This window comes from Trachymyrmex cornetzi, unplaced genomic scaffold, assembly GCF_001594075.2.
Source record: "Trachymyrmex cornetzi isolate Tcor2-1 unplaced genomic scaffold, Tcor1.1 scaffold47, whole genome shotgun sequence".
Lineage (NCBI taxonomy): Eukaryota > Metazoa > Arthropoda > Insecta > Hymenoptera > Formicidae > Trachymyrmex > Trachymyrmex cornetzi.
The window spans coordinates 2,237,235-2,259,133 of record NW_017299509.1 but is presented as its reverse complement, the minus strand read 5'-3'; the positions used below and the strand labels follow the sequence as shown (position 1 = coordinate 2,259,133).

The 21,899-nt window shown below is 33.2% G+C and overlaps 3 protein-coding genes across 6 annotated transcripts; 1 reads left to right on the top strand and 2 right to left on the bottom strand.

Moving 5' to 3' along the window:
- Positions 1–6: 6 nt before the first annotated feature.
- LOC108765037 (uncharacterized) lies at positions 7–4,282 on the bottom strand. Of its 2 annotated transcripts, none has more exons than XM_018513513.1 (6): positions 4,064–4,282; positions 2,699–3,044; positions 2,098–2,432; positions 1,877–1,995; positions 1,163–1,337; positions 7–1,073 (listed from the first exon to the last, which is right to left on the bottom strand). In XM_018513513.1, the coding sequence occupies exons 1-6, from the start codon at positions 4,280–4,282 to the stop codon at positions 894–896; spliced, it is 1,374 nt and encodes a 457-aa protein (XP_018369015.1). In that variant the 3' UTR covers positions 7–893. The 2 variants fall into 2 exon arrangements, with proteins under 2 accessions (XP_018369015.1, XP_018369016.1); XM_018513514.1 differs by having other exon boundaries at positions 2,098–2,429.
- Positions 4,283–5,351: 1,069 nt separating this feature from the next.
- On the bottom strand, positions 5,352–9,113 carry ZnT49B (solute carrier family 30 member 9). 3 transcript variants are annotated; one of them, XM_018513512.1, is made up of 11 exons: positions 9,093–9,113; positions 7,734–8,243; positions 7,483–7,672; positions 7,316–7,398; positions 6,969–7,092; positions 6,763–6,901; positions 6,368–6,691; positions 6,084–6,296; positions 5,863–5,997; positions 5,665–5,778; positions 5,352–5,553 (listed from the first exon to the last, which is right to left on the bottom strand). In XM_018513512.1, the coding sequence occupies exons 2-11, from the start codon at positions 8,197–8,199 to the stop codon at positions 5,509–5,511; spliced, it is 1,833 nt and encodes a 610-aa protein (XP_018369014.1). In that variant the 5' UTR covers positions 8,200–8,243; positions 9,093–9,113; the 3' UTR covers positions 5,352–5,508. The 3 variants fall into 3 exon arrangements, with proteins under 3 accessions (XP_018369014.1, XP_018369013.1, XP_018369012.1); XM_018513511.1 differs by lacking the exon at positions 9,093–9,113 and adding an exon at positions 8,451–8,586; XM_018513510.1 differs by lacking the exon at positions 9,093–9,113 and adding an exon at positions 8,380–8,412.
- A 120-nt stretch (positions 9,114–9,233) lies between these two features.
- Positions 9,234–11,825, top strand: LOC108765040 (protein YIPF1). Its single transcript, XM_018513531.1, has 4 exons — positions 9,234–9,555; positions 9,648–10,033; positions 10,120–10,300; positions 10,821–11,825. Exons 1-4 carry the CDS (start codon positions 9,357–9,359, stop codon positions 11,027–11,029), a joined length of 975 nt encoding a protein of 324 aa, XP_018369033.1. The 5' UTR covers positions 9,234–9,356; the 3' UTR covers positions 11,030–11,825.
- The last annotated feature ends 10,074 nt before the right edge of the window (positions 11,826–21,899 follow it).

Sequence of the window (21,899 nt, the reverse complement as noted above, 5' to 3'; positions counted from 1 at the left end):
CCCCCCCCCCCCCTCCCCTCCATTGTATCCCACGGTATGAATTTTGATACGCAATTTATTTCGCGATCACAACGGCCGATCGTTGACGATCACAATCTTGCAATTGCAGATTCCACCGATGTTCTCGCGCTCAAAAAAGTCCAAACATATTTTACTACTGTACCATTGCATCATATGTTATCTCCGCTGAACACAGACTAACAGAACATAGATTAAATATTACATCAATGTTATAATTGCCTATTCAGTAATGTAATTGTTATGTATTAGGTGTTACATCAACATATTCATCAACCGATTTTATAAATGTAATTGATCGACTACGCTTGCCTGCTAGAGAAGGAAATTTAACATACTGACCACAATATGTTGATGCAATCTGTAAAATATGAATCATTTTACACTTATATTGTTGAGAGGGAAATTATAATAATATTGATGTAACGTTACTGTTATTTTCTGTTTAGCGGGTTTTAACCTTAATATTATTGTCCTCTCTTTGCTATTATGTATACATGTATTATCGATTAGTGTCTAGGCGAACTTTATACATATTGTACATATCAAACGCTATTCTGTTACAAATAAATGTTTAAATCGTATTTGCTTTCCTTTGGAGCATTGGTCCCTCAAAATGTTTATAGCGTATCCTTTGTACCTGAAATATCCAAACAGTATACAAGTCATTTTAACATCATTTCGACGTGACTCGTTATGTTTGGATAAGATCGAGTCGACATGCATCGGTGAGTATTTTTACGTAAAGAAGAGTGAATAATTATTCTCTAAAATATTCCTGTCTTCAATACTTTATAGTATTCAGTTTGCACATTCGCGTGGAAGAACTTCGTACACATTTGTTTCATTCGACAGTGAAAGTCATTCTTCGAATGTCATCTCGGGGATTCCACGTTGCTCGCGTATTGCACCATCGATTCGAGATGCGTCAATAGCATGTTGTCCCTCGTTCCAAGAGCGACGAATAGCCAAGCGAAAATCGCAAGAAGGTCCTTTGATATCATTACCTTCTGCCAATCGTTCAGCTCCTCCAGAAAAGTCTCCTGCGTTGTATTCTGAAAAATCATTGTACATAAGCGCAAATAAAAAAATCTTAAACACGTCTCTTCACTGTTAGGCTATTAAATCGTCATTATATTCTTACATTTGACCATGTTTCATTGCTTTGATAATGTATTAGAGCTAACTGATCGTCCATCTTTGACGATGCTTGATGAAGTCCAAACGTTACCAGATAAAGCGGAATGGCGATCGCAGTTTTCGCGTGATCTGTGTAAATCTCGCGCAAGTGATCCGTATCAAGTCGCGCTAGATCGAATCTAAAACCATCAATATCTTCTATGAAATTAACGATATTTAAAATTTCTTTCACTCACCATTACTAGCTCAGATTATGAAGTCAAAAGCGAGGAAATACACTATAAAAATTATAATTAAAAATTAAACTGATGAGAATAAATTAAAAGAATTAAGAAAAATAATTCTATTTTCGATCAAAACAGATCTTGATGTTTAATAATATTTATATGTAAATTTTTGCAAATATACTTTTTTATAAACTACTTACCGATGATAAATTATCAAATTAATAACATATAAAAATAAATATGATTCAATTTCTGCCCGAAACAAGAAAACAGTTTAGTTAAATATTTTATAAGTCTATAGTTCTATATCGACTGCAAAGGTTTATATTCTTTTGAAAAATATTTCTATTCAAATATTATTTATAAGAATTTTTATTGTATATTTTCTCGCTTCTGATGATGTAATTTGAGCTAGTAGTGATAAATGAACAGGAGCCTTAAAGGCGAACGTTAAATTATGTTGAATCTTCTTTTTTAAAAGTCAAACGTACTTATCGAAGATGGAGATGATGCAAAGAGCGATTAAGAATGAGAATATATTCGCATATATTTCGGAGAAAATCGAGTAATTTGATATGAATTCCATCGAAGTGTTAAAAAAGACATGAATCTGCAATCATGAATCAGATAACATTCATTTTTTAAATTTCTATATCTAAATCTACGTTTAAATCAAGGAATACTTTTATGGTAGTTGAGAAGAAATGTTTACCATTATGAAATGCAGAAATGCCATACCGCCCAAGAGACCCTGATAGACGAGCCCTGTACATTTCCAAAATTTCTGCGCAGTGATTGCTACCTTTATGAGCGTATAGGTTCGAGTCTCTGCAGAATCGCAGCCTTCTCTACCTTTTGTTGCACGTGTCGTATCATTTCTCAAAGCACGTCTCGATCCGCCAATTTTCACGGCGCTAAAGCCGCTTCTGCCTTGAATATAAATTGTGTCTGTAGTCAATTCCGGAAGCGGCACAGGTTCTTCGTATTTTGTGCGCGCATTTTCTTGAGCCTTTTTCAAGATCTCGGTGATGGGCACTTCGTCGTCTTCTTGCGTGGAAAATTATTAAATTTACATTATAGATTTTATTTTTATTCCTCGTAAATGTTGAAGTTTCTCTAACTTTTGCATTAAAATAGCATTTAGTCTTCAATTGAACTTTCCCAACTGCTTTAAAATCGAAATTCTCGACTAATCAATCGAAAGATTTTAAATAGATTGTAATATGGAAAAGGATCTTGGAATAGATTCTTATCAATTTTTTGAGCTTGATTCTTATAATAAGAATGTCGCTTAAAGGATATTCTTTTTTTACCTCGGGAAACACGCCTCTTTCTTCTCTGCGATTTATCAGTGACGCTACCTTCCCTGTCACTATAGCGTTTCACAGATAACCCGATATCTGCTCGATCGTGATCGTGAAAGGCCTCTGCCGTGCGAGGCCGTGCTTCAAGCTTTCGTCTTTCAGTCCGTTTACTACGTTTCCTCTTTCTCCCAAGAGATCCCGACGCGATTCTTTCTTCGCTCGCGTGAATGTCTGAATAACGCATTTTTTCTGCACGAGTCGAGTATAATTCGGCTTTGCGTGATTTATTATTGCTTTTAGCATCCGGTGATTCGGTCTCCGTGTTTTCAGTGTCATTTTGTCTCCGAGGAAAACTCTAGGATGTTGAATAGTAAGGTCAATTATAATTTTTTAACCTTCAATTACTGTACAAGGGTAAAATGCTGCGCAATTTTCAAACGTTCTAGGTATACCATACCCTTGTACAGTAATTGAAGGTTAAAAAATTATAGAAACCGAAAAATGAAGAGACGCTGTAGGAGAAAAAAATTAAGCGTTCTTAACATAGGTATACATTTCCCTACCTAGTTTCATCAGACTGCGTGAAAAAGCAATAGCAATCACCCTTTTTTATAAAAAAAAAAGAATCGTGTATAATTTCACTTGTTGAAATAAATATAGGTACACTTGTACGGGAATATTTTTTGACACACGTTTTTAATTAAAATATACACCTTCAATAGTTCATTTCTTTAATTTCTTTATTTTTATTTCTAAATTACATACGATTAATATAATTTTTTGGAAAAATTTTTTTTATTTTTCATAATTTTCGTGATAGTTCGAAAAATTCGCTTTTATTCGTTATTAAATATTTTTTACAATTTACAATTTTTGGCAACAATATTTATACGGGGCTCTTCTTTAGATTCTCCAAAATAAAGATTTTACACATTTACTTTAATCAGTGAATTTTACTGAAAATTAGAGACACTAACGGAGTACGCTATATCCTCATAATATATCCGTGCTGTAACTAAAGATTAAATATAAATAATTACCTAGTGCTTCTCAACCTGGTAAATAATATAAATGATTGACGCAAATAAAATACCGAGACTTTATTAAATTAATTGTTAATTAGATCAATACAATGTTGCGCTGCTGATGAATAAAATAGCATATACACTGCCAGAGTGAATTATATATATATAATCATTTATTCATTTTTAAATATTAATTGAATATTAATTATGTACAAATATGTACGACTGAAATATAGTTGCAATTTGTAATTTGTGATTACCAAATTATAAATAATTCACAGTTAATTATTATAGACGTTTTAAACAACTTTTAAATTACTTTTAGTTTTGCTGTATAAATAATACTGACTGTTTTGATTTTTCGTTCGTAAGATCGGTTCGACTCTTGTCTCGACTCTTCCGAGCTGGTCCATCGTTTCTGTGACAGCGTGCTACCGTGTTTCACGTAATTATCGCTCTCCACAGTGCGAACAGAAGCTTCATCCTCGCTATCATTCTGCTGGAATTGTTTACCGATCGCCGTAGATCTTCGAGAGGTTCGACTTCCGCGTGTCATTTTAAGACGCATCGAAGCATCAATCGTTCAGTTGTCCTACGGTCGATTTGCGACCATCTCGCAATTAATTTCAAACGCGTCCACAAGTCCATATGAATTTTTCTTTTTTAAATTTTAAAGTATCTGCACTATACGGAACCATTGATTATTATAAAAATTTCCCTCAAGCGTGTTTAACGATTTAACTTCGCAGTTGACATAGGGTCGACTGTCGTTCAGTACACTACAGACTTATATATAAGTCTGTGTTTAGGATCACAAGGTACCCTGTATCCATAGTAACACTTTGTTGTGATATTAAGCTCTGTAGCGACCAGTTTAAAATATACATCTATATATTTAGTTTTATTTTAAATCATTCAAAGCGAGTCGAGTAAAATATTCAAAATAAGAATTCATATTTTGACTATTTAGCCACCTTTTTTTATTGGGGAAAATAATTAAAATTATTCAATTGAAAAGTGAAATGATTATTCTCATAGTACTTTGGCATTTTAATCTTAGAATAGTATTTTTTTTTTACTATTTAATGAGAGATACTGGAGTACATCAAGTACCCTATTCTTTATCATAGCATAAAATAATTATATATATAAATAATATATGTAGAAGAATTTAATAATAGGTGGTCAATTTCTTCTTTTAATAAAAAAGAGAATGGTGTTAATGAAATTCGATTTGTTTAATAGAAATTGATCAAAAAACGATTTAAACGGAACAAAAATTCCTTTTTTTCATACAAAAATAGCTCATAAATAAAAAGATTCTCATTTATTATAAAGAACATATAAGTAAAACAGAATACATGCTCTTTAAAATGTTTAGAGTGAATCTTACTCTGAAGAGTGAAATCTCAATCTTAAAGATTGATGATTGAGCCATTCTTTTTCAAAACCGGTCCGATTTTCACTCTTTAGAGCAAGATTCAAAAAAATTTAAAGAGTGTACATAAATTACAACATTTTAGAAAAATACATAAGACATTTTTAACAATATATATGCCTAAGAAGTATGATTTATTATACTGAATGATAATTTCTACAAGATCTGTACAACATACATAAAACCTTTACAAAAATTGATTTTTCTCTCTGTGGTAGTAAATAAAACACAGAGTATATCCTATGACAGTAGCATCTGCCCAAGTAACTCTATTAAAATAATTCCTTATGTTAAAATAATAATTTATACATCCAGTTTTATTTAGATTTAAGTTAAGGAACTATATCAATAAGTTTTCATAGAATTTCTAAATCACAATGCCGTATTTCTGGATGATTTTTCTGAAAATCGCGAAAAGATAAAATCGTATTAAAAATTATAAATTATTATAGATTTATATATATCCACATAATGTATTACTGTATATTATTATATAAAACATATTTGTTTACCTTTAGTTTTAATTCTATTCTGTCAATTTCCCCACCAAGCATGTCTACGATATTTTCACCGTGTTTTAATAAAAATGTCTCCAATTCATCGATATTTTGCATACTTTTCACTTCCTACAAAAATATTTGATGTTTATTTCATCTGATGTAATATCTCATCTCTCTCTTTCAATAAAAATAAGAATATAAAATCTATACCTCCAACATTGCAATAAGATCATGTTTATCTAGATAAGATCTTGTGAGTTCTCGTCCATCAAAATCCAGTTCGGCTTTATATCTCACTAAATTATTACCCATGTCAATGCCTTTCACATCATGAATCGCACGAACCTGCGAAATGTATACAAACATAAGAATCAACGTATTTAAAATATCGATTAAATATATTACATATTTGATTTTAAGATTAGTATTACCATTATATCTGCTTCTAGTTCAGCGTTAATTTTATCGAGATTCTCTTGCGATATACTCCTTCCTACAAGTGCAGCAACGTTCGAGTAGATTATAAAAGATGCCACTCCACCGAGCAGACCACCAACCAGAAGTGAACCGATAGCGTCAAACATTGGATTTTCTAAATATGAGGTCAAGCCCATACATCCAGCTGCGACAATGACTCCAAGCACCTAACAATTACACAAAATCTTTTTGAATGCATAATTAACATGTTCAAGAAAAAGTAAGAATAACGACTTACAGCTGCAAAGTCTTCCATGAGCACAACGTTCACGGACGGATCTTGTCCTTCCAGAACAAACTGTTTCAAACTTTCTTTTTTTTCTTCTGCGCCTGTCTTTATAGAGTGTAATGCTATCATTAAAGTCGCACCTTCAGAGAGCAAGGATCCACCCAAAACGAAATATGCCCAGAAAAGAGTATCTAATGGCGCAGGAAAAAGAAGACCATGAATTCCATGATAGATGGAAAGACCCGTACCGACACAAAAGATTCCCACACCCGATATCAATGAGGAAACGTACTTCATGTTCGTATAACCATATGGGTGATCAGGATTAGGATTCTGCAAAATAATTTGTATAAAATAAATTAAATTTGGAAAAAATTCTAAAATTATTCGCGTTATTTATTTACCTGCACCGATTTATGAATACCGTATGCTAGAATCAATTGATTACAAGTATCCGCTGCAGAATGTACACACTCGGAAAACATACTGTGCGAGCCAGTGTATAACCAAGCAATTAACTTGCACAAAAAATTACTAGCATTTCTAGAAAAGAAGAAATTAATCGAGAAAATTTACACAATTACATGATATGCATAAATGTAGTACATACATAGCAATCGCAGTCAACACTACTTTGCCAGATCTACCAAAAAGACCTTCCTTCTGAATTATTTCCGTTTTACTGCCAATTTCCCGTCTGTAATCCCTCAATCTTCGTTTGACCGTAAAAACATCTATGACGAAAAGCTTGTGTTTCAATGTTTGTACCAATTAATTTCATTTTATTATTACAGGATATTCCTATCAGACTAACAGAATATGTGAATGATCCTGTAAGATGGACAATTTCTGAGCACAGATATTCTCTATCTTGATGAGATGTTCTCTTTTATAGCAACAAGGACTTTGAATTAAGTAAACAGATAAAAGTACATATATGAAGATATACATATTTACTTTGCTGATAGATCTTCCGTTCAACTTCTTTCTTCAAAAGTTCTTTCAACAAAGCTTCTCTGGATCCCCAGACTTCTAAAGCTCTACAAAAAAGCAAAATTTTAAAACATTCAATTAAATAATTTTCAGTACAAGTATATAGAAATTTATCAAATCGATTCTCTTACTTAGCCTCGACATCTTTCCTCCAATAGACTGTGATAGGTGGTTCAAGTTCATACGGAGAACGTCTTTTTGTTTTTGGCAAGGTCTCCAAATCAGAAGGCTTTAATAGAAAATCTGCCATAGCCCTCACAGGTGTAATAAAATTACGTTCCAAGGAAGATGTCGACTTGTCAACTCTGACTTTCTTTTTTGCTATAAAGAAAAAAATCAGAAGATTAATATTTCGAACTTAACTCCATCTATATTGTCATACCTTTTTTTGAGACATCATCTTTTGATGATTCTTTGGATTCTGCAGACTGTTTTTCAACAAGTTTTGCTGCCTGTCCTTCCTTCTTCTCATCAGAAGTAACTGGATCTATATCTAATACTCTCTCTTTTAATTTACCTAACTTCTCTTCATTTAATTCTATTATTCTCTGCTGAACTTCCTCAGCTAGTTTTGTTTCAGACTTATCTTTAGACTTTGCATCATCAGACAGAAATCTTGTCACGCAAGTCCATTTGCAATCTGTGTGCCTGCCTACCTTTCTGTTAACAAAAACTTTTTGAGAATTCGAAAAAGTATGTACTTTGTATTGCATGCCATACTTGGGCACTATTAAAATACTGGCATGTCTTCTAACTAATCCAATTTGAAATATGCACAATTGATCGGCATGATACCGACATGTTACGTTTCGAATAAAGTTTATAAAATTATAGGGCCGATGAAACATCCTTATTATTATCTTCTTTTTTTCTCAGATATACATCACTTAACCTATAAAAGAATAAATCGAATTTAAATATTTCCATTATAAAGAAATTTTTAACAATTATAGAATAATGAAACAGTATAATGATGTTATCTTCAGAAATCGTTCAAATGATAATATAACAAAAAGTTGTGTACGTACACGATAATTTATTTGTTATATTAGAAGGTTCACTATGAAATCATTCACCCTTCCTTTTTCAAGATTACTACCTACATTAAACACACATTGCTAAACAACTGCAAGATATTACATTATCATTGTGAATAAATAAATTACAATTGAATTGTTTTAAATCTAATGACAAGATAACGAACTGTCACCAACACTATACTCGTTCCATTTCCTATGGACGGCATGAACATGAAAAATGAAATAACGTTGCCGACGTTGCCGCAGATGCGCAGTGAATGACCAATCCAGGAACTGATTTCTAACTTTTCATTTACCGATTGAATATGGCTGGTTGATTATCGAACACTGACGATAACATTAAAAATCACAGTTTTTAATAAAAGTTGAGTATTATTGAGTTTTAAACATACATACATGTTTACAAATCTAATAAATCATAAAATTAGTACTATATTATCAATTTTTTTTACTCTTAACCATTTAAATTTTAAACCATTCGAGCTTCCGTAAGACCGGCCGTCTTTAATCTAGTATATTGGTATCTCATCGATGCCGTCGATGGTTGGCGTTAGTGCGCGGAAGGTTAAATATGAAAAAAAGCCGGTGTAGACGTTCTTGGGTTGATTTTGATACATAGCATCCAATAGCATCTGTCAAACTGGAAATAAGAGAGAGTGACGAGACAGCGAGAGAATTCTCTTGCTATTTCATTCACTCACAATCAGCACTGAAGGCTGAAGGCTCATGAAGTCATGAATGTGAGAAGGACGGACCAGGACGGACTTCTCGCTGTCTCGCTCGCTTCGCTTGGTGGGGGAAAATGGAGAGCTGATTCAGCTGATTACTGAAATTGCTCTGCCCTGGGCCGCCAAATGTGCATCACTGATAAAGGGTAGCATTGCAATTGAATCGTTGACTGTGTTGTAGTTGTCCTCCTATATTCATTTTACGGGAGGCAGGAGCCGTAATATAGAAGAAAAATCATGGATGGTGGTCAATCAAAAGACACGGATCCGCAGTTTATATCCTTCCACGATTTCCCATCAATAAGTCATGCTGAAAACTCGGAGGGACAGCTGGGCACCGGAGCTTCCACTCACCAGCCCTTTAATAACCTTTCAAATGACTCGATGGGTATCGGCATGATCGAAGATTTACAAGGAATGCCCGCTAAAACTGAAGGTTTATGTAGCTTCTTGGAAAATTTCTCAGTTTTATTTCCTATCGATAGACAATCATTGTAATTCAAACGAGAATATGTCGTTTCTTCTTAGATACTGCCCAGAACAACTTCTGGACAATTGAGTATTACCAAAAGTTCTTTAATGTCAATACAAATGAGATTTTGGAGAAGCTCATGCATTCCATGATACCACATGGTAACGACAATTATTTTATAACGCATATAAAGCCAAATCCAGATTTATATGGGCCTTTCTGGATAAGCGTGACTCTAGTGTTTGCTATCGCAATTAGCGAAAACGTGGTAAACTATTTGCAGACTGCTAATTCTAGCAAGTATCACTGGAGATATGATTTTCATATTGTGACGTACGCAGCCACTATTATATCTCTCTATGTGTTGCTTGCACCATTATTCCTATGGGGTACATTAAAGTGGCTCAACAAATATCATACGTCGGGAGAGGAATTGATCCAGGTTTGCTATTAAGTATTTTTCTTTGCTTTAAATCTCCAGTATTGAATAGTATTCATTTCCCCTTGTAATTCTTTGTTTTTTTTCAGTCTTATCCCGTCCCAGGACTCTTAGACCTTTTGTGTCTGTATGGATATTCCTTAAGCATTTTTGTTCCAGTAGCTTTCCTGTGGATAATTCAAATTGGCTGGTTACAATGGAGTCTAGTCATACCGGTGACGGTTTTATCTGGAGGAGTTTTACTACGATCATTATTACCAGCATTTGAAAGTAAGATACATATTTATCTTTAAAATATATATACCATAAAAATATTTGTATGTCAAAACCAGTTCTTAACATTTTTATGTATATCATAGTGTTAATATAACATATCCTAAAATGTTACTAAACGTAATATGATTGTATTATTTGAATATTTTGTGTTAAATTAATATTTTACATTTCTTAAAATTTATGAGTGAGTGAATCAATAATATAAAATAATGTATTTTAAAACGTAAATTTTAAGATAAATGACTATAAAATGTTAATTGAACATAATTATAAGGATTAATTTAATTGAAGAAATATATATATTCTTCCATAATTTATTTACAAAGTGTTATGTTTTTGCGTTAACTTGTCACAATATTTGTGTTACGCTTAACATATTTATCTTATGTTAAGTTTAATAACACAAATTTTCCAATTGTATAGAAAATACATGAAAAATCATTTAAATCAAATTAATCTAACAAATAAAATTAATATATCAAGCAAAATAAATATATTTAAATTGATTTTACAGGGGGTAAATGGAGGATTCTATATGGTGCTACAATTCTGATTATGCATCTACTATTGGCAATGGAACTTATGTTGCAGTTCTACTACGCGTCATCTAAAAGTACTACTTCAGTCAATATGACTGAATTGGTAGCATCTTCTACACATACCAGTGTGTTGCATAAAGTAATACAAAATAATAGTTCCGTCGTACCGCCAACGACATTTTGAAATGACCAAATGCAAATCTAATAAGAATTATCTTCGACACTATCAAGAAAATTCGTTTATTCATGTGTCTATATCAGATTTAATTCAAAATACTGTTTTTTATTTATATATCAATCAAAATATATAGGCACATGGCGTTAATCGTATATAGAATAATATTTGAATATGTAGATTAATATAATATATATATATAACTATAAACTATGTTAAGGTAAGAATAAAAAATATCGTGGTCCCTTAGGCATGCATTCCTCCGAAAACGACACAATTTAATAAAACTTTGCTCCTGCTACGCGATTGTGTTTCAGGGACAAGTGACAAGACTAGCGAGAAGTGTTTGGTTGATTTATTTCACAGCCCTACTGCAATATAGGGACGCGTTACATCAACGCAACACACATATCATTTACAATCATACGAAATAATCTCCACGACGTTGTACATAATGCATGATCGCGCGGTATTAGTACTTATAATACAATAGATTATTACATTATTAATCGCACATAATTTATTAGTATCTTGCTCGTTTACCAATGTGACAAAAGGCAACATTCATTTTGTAGTTGTTATCATTAATGTTATTATCGTCAGTGTATTTAATACATATATCGTGACAATAGTAATTCACTCACTATTGCGAATGAATGTACATCTTAGTGACCAACCGTCCCAAATTAGGAGGGACAATCCCAAATTTTTATTCTTTATGCCACTTTACAATGCGTCTGAAATTTTGTCCTAAATTAAAGACATAATTATAAAATGCTCCTCTTTTAAGTGTGAAAATAATAAATATGAAATATATATTAAGTGAAAATGATAAGTGTGAAATATAATTTTTAATTAATATGAAGAATTTCATGATTTGTTATCGAAAAAAAAACCTAGATATATTCATAAAATACATTCGGTAGAAAAGTACAATTTTAAAAAAGAAAATGTAATCTTGTAACACTTGACGTAATTTTTGTTGTGATCTCATGTGATATTGTACATCGAGTGTTAGTTATTTACAAATATAATAATATATTGTTTATGTGTTCCGTTAACAATTATTTTTTAAATGTTTATTAAAATTATAACAATTAATATTAAATTTTTTTAAATGTCCCTCTGCCTTAAGGAGTTGGTCACCTTAATGTACACGCGCTGCTTGAAGTAACGACTCCGAGCCTCGAGCTACTGAAAAGAAATTACAAACCTTAACAGAAGCTGCAGCTGAGAAAATTTCTTCCCTCATCGATAATAATACGCCACAAATTGACACTCCGTAAAGAGAGAGCTCAACGTAGTTCGAGAACTAATTCTTTGAAAATTATGTTCTCCGGAATATATCGTGTTGAGACCAGGGATCATCTCGGTGAGATTCGCCTGCAAGCCTTGTCGATGTGAGCATCGTACGTATAAAAAAGAATTTCACGGGTAAGAGCCTAGAATTTATACATAGAGTCGAGCATCTATCACACAAGCCCATTTTCAACTGTACAAACTTTCTCAGCTGTAATAAATTTCTATTTTTTCCGTAAAGTGATTCATACATTGTAATAATGGGCACGTTATTAAAAAAGACATCAGCCGTTATTCGCGTCAAGATCAATTATTATAATTTTGGATATGGCCCATTTCTATCTATATAAATTAATTTTGACCTCGATTTAATTTACTCTTTATTTTTTTCTAATTCTTAGAACTACAAGAAGATAAAAAAAGTAAGTTAAAAAAAACTGAGATTAAAATTAATCTACATTGGTAGAAATTTTCATAAATCTGCTTTCTCTAAACACGTATATATTGTATATATCACGTAGAACATGTATACTACAACTAACGTTATGTGATTTAAAACAAGAGACATTTATCTTACATAAATGCCCATATACAGCATAGATCTCCAAAGATTGTGTTAAAGACGTTCTTATGTCTTTTGACCATCATAAGAAAGTTTCCAGGACATCTCTCGGATAAAGTGTGCTGCGTGAGATGTGAACAATAATTTTTGTATGAACAAAAAATTGAATTTTGCAACTTGACAGGAAAAGATCAAACACATTTTTTGAGCCTACTCTTTTTAGCTCTTCTTGCACGGTTCAGCTTTCCTTTTTTTTTTCATATTGAAAAAAAAGAGAAGATGAATTGTGTAAGAAGCTTCTCAGAAAGAACATGACTTCTTATATCGAAGCGCGCGACGATGTCTTTCTTCGATTTTTTCCCCTTTTTTCTTTTCGTTAAGTGATAATAATGGGGATACTCAACGATGAAGACTGTTACAGTTTACAGCTAGTGCTCACAACGACATTGGTCCGACGTGTTTACGAGATATTGCAGTCACAGATTGTGAATAGGCAGGAACGATAATAATTAAAAAATCTACGGCGCGGCGGTCTAATACCGAATTGCCGTTTCACTTCTTTCTCCTTTTGTTCAAAATCAAAACACCATCGGCGCTTTATACGCGATGCCGCTTTCCTTTTATCGCACCCCCTTTTTTATGATCCCCAATAATACATTTACAGTAGCACACGCTCGAAATGCATCAGCGAAATAACGCTGTCGTTTATTTACAATATAATGTCACGCCCCGCCGGACGTTGTTATAATACACGGTAATTATTTCGTTCGCCGTCCCGACGATCTGATGATCGCGGGGTGTGTCGTATATGAATCAACGTATTACACATACACATATTAAGACATACCCTGGTTTTTAATCAATTGTTACAATATAGGTATATATAACATTTGCTTGCAAACAATGTGCTTGTTTTATACAAAATCATCCCGCTGTACGTGTACAATCCGCAGATATATACAGCGAATCGACGTCGCGTAAAGCGAGCAAGTCCTTTACCAGCAAATTATTTATGGGCATACATATATATATATATATACATATATATATATACACACACATACATATATATATATATATATATAAATTCTACAAATCTCCTTTTTCTATTACAATAATTTCAGATTGATTATTCAGTCGCATGCCTAATTAATATAATTACGTGCTCTGATTTATGTAATATTGAACTCGAGAAACTTCATGGACAACAATTCACTAATGAAAATTAGACGACGCACTGTGCTGCGTAGAACGTCAATTGACACGCAGTCTTGTATTAAATTTTTAATATAAAATACAATTTAACGAAAATTGTACAAATTAACCGTGAAATGTTTCACCGGTAATTCATTCCTGGTTCTTGTATACCATTTCAGAAAAACATTCAATTATTCTCACGAAAACAATTCTCGCATTTTATACTTAAAAAAATTTTAATATTTTTTTACAAAGATAAAAAAAATATCTTAAACTTCTTTAAATTTTATAAATTTTCTTTAGAAATTATAAAATGAGAAATCCTAGAATATTTTAGAATATTTAAGAATATAATAAAAAAAAAGTATACTTTTTCAATATTTTTGAAAAGTGTTCACGTCTAATAAATTCATAATAAAAAAACAGAGAAATTTTTTAAAAAGTTACGAAATTAGAAAAATTCTCAAATTTGTATAGAAATTTTGAAATATTACGTAATCTAAGAAAAATTTTCACTAGAATAAATTTGAATGGCAAATAATTAAATCGGTGGAAACAATTATACGAAACTTACATTTTAACTGCGTGTGAATTTGACTACACGCGTGTGCCCAAGGCTCGGAAAAACATCTATAGATTTTACAAAATTCTCAAAGCGTTCTGAACTTTCTGCTATTGCTTCTTGGCTGCTACTGGCTACGCGTTGTAATATTCGATTTGTTTATGCTAGTTTTACGCATATGCGATTTGATATTGTGGAGCGTCTATAGTTAAAAAAATGCAAAATTGAAAAAAATACAATAGATGAAGAAACATTGAAAGTAAAAAAGCTGTTTTCTTTAATAGAAGGTCTAGATATCCTCTGCATTTTGGGGAATCCAATTTTAATTAATTACAAGCAAATTGCTTCAGGAAAGCAACACAATCCTGAGTAATAACAACTGTTAAAAATTGACTTCGTTGAATAAATTTTTGATTTGGGAGACGTGGGAAGCGTTACAGGTGACAATCTTTGTCCGTATAATCTAATACAGGATTTAACCGGATATAAGGAGAAAAGTGGATATACATTGTTAAATAGATTTCGTATTTTTCGTAGATCTACTATGTCTCGATATCTGTGTTTGCCAACACGTTAATGTAGAGTAGAAATCCTTATATCCTAACGATGAAAAACTATGGAGCTTACAAAGAATGTATTTTACAAGCTTAATTTCTAATGTCCTACAGATCGGCTCTCGTACGCACTCGTTTATCGCGTAAGTTTTTAAATGCCCTACGACTTTATCGAATTCACAATTAATATCATTCTATAACTTGAAAACAGGGCAGGAGAAAGGTATATCATTGTAGAAAAATCGTGCCGTCTTGAAACTAGCACGAATCTAATTGTCGAGCATTCCCTTGGAATCTCGATACGGACACGAGCGAGGATTGGGGGTGCTAAGCCACAGAATCACATTGGTCGATCTAAAGTATCAAGATATCGATATTTAACGTCAGCACAGAGAAGTACGGAACGAAGCGAAGTACAAACGCTGAGATACACACAAAGTATCGAATTCTCTAATCACGTATTAATCTGCGACTACTAGATTCGATGCAGTGTCATATAAAAAGGGACGATTCGAGTTTCACGTCTAAGTAGACTCTCCGTCTATGTATATTACAAACGCGAGGCTTCTTTTGATCGACGTCTCATTTTGATCACTTTCTTTCGGTGAAATGATTTACTTTGATTGCGGACTTAGACGTATATTACATAGAACAGGTACGTAAGAGTTAAAGAGTTACTTTTTTTTTTGCCACCCTCTTATCTCCTCCTCTCGAAAACTTTTCATTTTGGAATCGCTGCATGTCGCCATGCTATCCGACAGCATCCGGAAAAAATATGCGAGCGGTCGACTTTTCAGGCGCGACAAACTGACTTAGGCATATTTAGTAACTGCTATTTTCAGTTCTTAATGTTGCGAATATATCAAGATAATTGACGTTTACGTTGCAGCAAAAAATCAAAACTTTTACTGTTTTATGCCAAGCTTGAATCCTGACTTACTCCGTCCGATTCCCCTTGTTTAAAAATAAGCAAAATCGACATTAAGAAAATCATCCGTAAAAAAACGATACTTTGCCACTTGTCGAGGAAAGTGTTTCCATATCGCGAACGCAGAAACTCAAAAACTCTGATGTAGAAAAAAAAACAGAGGATGATAGAAAAATAATTTAAAAGAAATACAGACTATATGTTTTGCTTGTTCGACTTGAATCTTACCCGGAACAAAAATAACTCTAAATGTGCGATTAAAAGCGAAAGAAACAAAAATTGTCAAAAATTTGGAGATCTCTCGTGAGACGTAGAAAAATAACGAAAATTCAGCGATTATAGGATATTTCGTAGGCGCAAGCTGAATATTATCAGTGGAAACGGGAGCTTTTGAATACGCAATCGAGGAGACTTTTCAAGTTTAATTAAAAAAAAAAATAAGAGAGTGCACTTAACACTACACAACTCAGTTCACAGATTGCCCACGGGCATCCGCATTTATTTACGAACTAAGACACAATGACGTCTGTTACCGCTGCGTGTACCCGATCATTGTTAATTAGTCAAATGTATTTTTTTTATTTTTCATCTCACCTTTCTGCTCTGCATTCATTCTCTCCTTCATTCTCTCTCTCTCTCTCTCTCTCTCTCTCTCTCTCTCTCTCTCTCTCTCACGTATCGTTTACGTTGCATATAATTCGAATACAGTTACGCGACTCCGAATTACAACGGAGCCTCATCGATCACCTTAAGCATTAGTCTTTAGTGTTTGATTATTATACTACAGTAATATACAGAAAACCATGGTTTTGCATCGACTGATCGCTCGCCATCTCGTTCTTTATCGTCATACGTTCATTCTACCATGTCTCGATCGACCTCAACCGGTCGGATATTTTTCCGCCCTTACAGAAATCCAATTTAATACTGGCCAATTTAATATTAAAAAGTAAGGATCAATTACTTATTTTGAGTATTTAAAGCACTGTTTTTCAGCGCTTTTTATCTTTAAAGAACGGGTGTTACAGTTTTTCCTTGAATTTATTATAATTCACTGTTTCATTATATTTCTTGCCTCAAAGACAAGATCTCCTGCAGGAAGGCTAAACCTGATGTCCTTTTTTTAAAAGGACTGGAACAGTACAAATTTTGATAATGACTGAGCTTTGCCAAGACTGTTAATCTTTGTAGTAAGATAGTGGCAGAAGAGCCGTCAATCTCTATAATCCTACACTGAGAAAAAAAAAGTTGCTGTTTAAAAAAAATATTAGTTGATTCAACTAAATGTAGCGATCACGGACTGTTAAGCAAATTTTTGTTAATTCAACTAAATATTTGTTAATTCAAACAAATAACATGTTTTAAATTACAAGGTTTTGTTAATCTAAATATATAAACATTTGAACTAAATAATCATTACGAACTAAACGCATTTAGTCAAGTAAACAACTTTTCTTTCTCAGTGTACTTGAAAGGTAACAATTGTACTTAAAATATAACACACTGTTTCAACGTCACTTATAGTGGCTTTTCCGTGTTGTAAAAATTGATGCTTAAAATAAGTAATTAATCATTACCTTTCAGTATTAAGGGCCTGTTCTGTAACTCTTAACAACTGTAATGCTACAGTTACAGTCGTTAAGAATTACAAAATAAGCCCCTAAATTTCTATAAGGGCGTTGGAATCACGCAACGAGCGGGCGAACGGCCGGAGTAATTAATCAATATATTTGATAATTACAATACACTAAATATAATCGGCTCGTGTGCGTGTGTATGTGTGTGTATTAAAATATAAATATCAAATAGACCTCTCGCGCCCAAAGGATATATGCACCTTAATGTCGATGCGCGACTTAAAAAATCCAGAAACGCTCTCTATAGTCATTAAGTAAGTCGTCACCGATTGTTAAAATCCCTATTATCGGAAGAGCGAGAAACTCGTGATTGCCAAGGAATATCTTAAGATCCATGGAACGATCTCTTTTTTCTCCCTCTTTTATATCCTTTGCAATACAATCGCCATTTCTCGACGATCACGAGCTGCATCGTGACGAGATTAGAATTTTTTGATAGCTTATACATTATACGTTCGCCGCAATATACATTATTTCGCCAAATATTGTGCCGCATCGATCGAGAGCCGGAATTTCCTCTTTACACGGAATTTTTCTTCCTGATATAGTAACGTCGGATGTAGATATTATAAATGCTACGTTAATCGTTAACAGGAGTATCCAAACTTGAATTTTTACCAGAGAAGTTTCATTCGTCTTGATAAATATCCGTCGTAACTTTTGCTTATTGTCAATGAAGAAGACGACAATTCATTCTCAGTCGATGCGGCAATATTAACAATGTGGTGGTTCTTTCTCTACACTATTAAATAGGTCTCTGTTAATGAATGAATCGATGATCAACTTATCGATTCGTGACATCAATTTGACTTCGTGCGCAGAGTATTTCCGAGGCCAAACTAAATCTACGCTTTGTACTCTGGTCGACCTCCGTAATAATCCGTCGCACGTACACAAGCTTCGTTATATAATATATATAATATTTATAAGTAGCGGATGTAATATTTATAATATATATGCGTATGTATACACATGTATTTATTATCTATGTAGATGTATGCATATATATAATTATATATATGTATATTTTACATACATGTATGTATATATATAAATATATATAATTATACATGTGCTTTTTTTTAATCGCACACGATGCACACCTGTCGAGTGCCCAAGTACGGATTAGCACGAATGTGACTCCGAAGAAGTGACATTCAGCGATGTCGATGTCGCGATAACGCAAGGCACGCTCTATCTAAGTCTATTCTAAAGCCCTTAATTAGAATTCCTCTTTACTTTATAATAGTAACTATGTTCCTGCTAAAGACACTACTCTATGCTTTAATTTGCGCGTATCCGTGCCAATTATTTTCATAATTGGAGAGCAACTCTCGCATAAATAATTATGAAAACACATTGCCAAAGATGTAAACATGCTAAATTTCAGGATGCCAAATTTTTGTATAGCTCAATAATTGAAAATATACAATACACTATTTTTAATAATAGATCAGAATAGAACAACTTTTTACGGAGGAGTATCTCGCGATTTAAATTTATCATACTTGATAATACAATGAACAAACCCAAATAATAAGAGATTGGACGATTTTTATCAAGTGTTAGTCAAAATGATGTCATCTTAATCTTATCATAATAATTGTATGTTATTTGGAAAGAGTTGATTGTTCAAGTTATTGGCTAACAGTTGAGGCGTAATTGTAAATAGATTACAGAGCGGGTCCGCAGTAACATAATTTTGTTTCGCTAAATTTGAAAATGACAATCATGATAAGCAAACATTCATCTCGTTTATATTATTACGATATTTATGTAAAAAACCTCGGTCGAAAATGTTTAAATTGCTCGTCAGATATCCGTGCTTAGACGTGACACCGTTCATGACACTACGACTTGTGTGCTGCTGTGTGTTAATGAACGGGCCCGTAAGGAAGGGGCCACCACATACGCAAGTGGAGATGTGGTTCTGGGTCAAATTACAATACCTTGAGAGGCTTAGAAAGCCTCGAAAGCTCAAAAACGCTCTATACACTTAGTAATCGTAGTTTAGAAACTTCACTTTACTCGCCACTTCGGACGATCAATTGGGGTTACTATATTCTTGGCGTATGCGTGTATATGTGGTCCAAAGAAAGAGCCACGTCGCTGGAAGAGCTAAAAACGATGATAATATTTCCCGGCTGATCAATCTCAACAAAACACAAGCAAATGATAATTTTCACGATTTCCATACAAACTCGCACGCTCCTAAATCTACCCACAACGTGGATCTTTCGTGATGTTTTTGTGTGATGTTTGTTCGTTCGTGTAAGAGAAAGAGATTTGGCAGATAGTATATTAATCGATTACTTTAACAATTTATTTATTCGGCAACGTGCTTGCGTGTATGTGTGTATGAATGTCGCGTATAACAATTATCATATATATCGATAATAATTCATTAGTAAGGCAACGCTACAAAAATTCTTCCCTAAAAGAAGATTGACAGAGTGAATATACACGCGCGATCGTAGAGAATTGTATTCGACACTATTTCTGATAATTGGAGGCTCGCATTCGTGAATCGCATTCGTGAATCGCATTTTAATACTAAATATCGCACACATGAGACTCAGCTATTCAAGATCTTCCTTGTAAATAGATAAAACTTAAAGTCAAAACCAAAGCATTTAGCATTAAATCAGCGATATAAATACGGGCCTGAATTGTTTAAAATCAGTCTATCCATCGAAAATTGTAATGTCCTATCAAATTAACTCTAGCAAATAAATTTAAATGATAATTAGCTGTGTAAACACAAGAAATTTGGATTAACATGTTGGAGATTATTGAGTATAATGTATCGAATATTTAATTGATCGATGCTTAAACTAAAGGAATTCACGATAATCTGTACGATCCATAATTTCGAAATAAACGGTACTCAAAACGACGCATCCAATAATTATGCAGCTTGCGCGTTACTACTATCATCATAGTACTATTAAAATACACGAAAGAGACGTACATTTTACACACGGTACAAGTACGTAGCGTAGACATATGCTTTGTCGATAAAGAGCAGCAAGTTCGGCTTACAATCGTATATAGAGGTCGAAATGAGACGGACATTCATATACTTCTGCGCCTCTTCTAATTTGTTTCGGTTTTATCCTTAATTTGAATGGCTAAGAGAATCGTGCCTAAATACAATAAGTAGTAAAGAAACGAATACTGTTTATTTCACACGAGATGTGATTAAAATACAAGTTTTGCACGCCACTGGATACTAGAAGAGGCGACGCTTTCGGTCCCTCAACGTGTGTACGTACCAAAAATGTGGAGAGACTCGAAAGAGCGAAAAATGGCCTGCGTTTGTAAAAAAAAAAGAGTCCCCTAATTACGCACGCACCTGTTTTCGATTCTACAAATATGAGTGTAAAGATCAATCTCTACCTGGTCCAATGCACGGACGATCCGGCAACTAAGAGCTTGGGAACCGGATCGTCTTCTACGTTACGAGGAAGAGTCTAAAATGTTCAATTTGTAAAACACCAAATTCGCTACCGACTCGTGGAGAGAAGTATTTTCCATACTAAAAAACACGCCTAATCGAGAGTTACCTACATTAACCACGTAAAGATGAAACTCGTAGACGGCCAGAGAATCTAAACAATCATGTGTCTATACATACAAGGGTATTCTCTTTCTCTCTTTCTCTCTCTTTTCATCTATGACTAATCTTTATAATACAGCATTATGCATAATTCGATAAACGTATATAATACAAGTCCCACCATTGATTATTATTTGCCGTTATATTACCATAGTATAATAGTGAACATTAAGAACATCGAAGAACAGTCAGATAGTGAATCTCGTCGCTTCCTACATTATAATTACCCGCGCGACAGACTATTTATTCTTGCTTCTTTAATCGGACTTCATCTATCATAGTAACGACAATTTTTATAATTCTTTGGTATGATCAACTTGAATAATTTCATTCCAAGTTAGATCAAATTTTAAGTTATTTCAACTTTTAAATGTAAATACTAAATTTTAAGAACGATTTTTTTTTACTTTGGATGTTACTTATAAATGTATAAATGTAGTACTAGATTTACATATATTTTCAAACAAATTCAAAATTTCAAAACATTAGTAGAAACGTTTCCAAATACATTCGAATTCATT

Bases quoted from the DNA above. Each gene is read 5' to 3' on its own strand.
- LOC108765037 (XM_018513513.1), bottom strand. From the start codon at position 4,282: ATGCGTCTTAAAATGACACGCGGAAGTCGAACCTCTCGAAGATCTACG. The intron at 2,433-2,698 runs GTAAAAAAAGAA...TTTCCACGCAAG, and splicing joins AAAGAGGCGTGTTTCCCGAG to AAGACGACGAAGTGCCCATC. The intron at 1,074-1,162 runs GTAAGAATATAA...ATGATTTTTCAG, and splicing joins GCAATGAAACATGGTCAAAT to AATACAACGCAGGAGACTTT.
- ZnT49B (XM_018513512.1), bottom strand. From the start codon at position 8,199: ATGTTTCATCGGCCCTATAATTTTATAAACTTTATTCGAAACGTAACA. The intron at 6,902-6,968 runs GTATGTACTACA...CTTCTTTTCTAG, and splicing joins GTGTTGACTGCGATTGCTAT to AAATGCTAGTAATTTTTTGT. The intron at 6,297-6,367 runs GTAAGTCGTTAT...TGTAATTGTTAG, and splicing joins TCATGGAAGACTTTGCAGCT to GTGCTTGGAGTCATTGTCGC.
- LOC108765040 (XM_018513531.1), top strand. From the start codon at position 9,357: ATGGATGGTGGTCAATCAAAAGACACGGATCCGCAGTTTATATCCTTC. The intron at 10,034-10,119 runs GTTTGCTATTAA...GTTTTTTTTCAG, and splicing joins CGGGAGAGGAATTGATCCAG to TCTTATCCCGTCCCAGGACT. The intron at 10,301-10,820 runs GTAAGATACATA...TTGATTTTACAG, and splicing joins ATTATTACCAGCATTTGAAA to GGGGTAAATGGAGGATTCTA.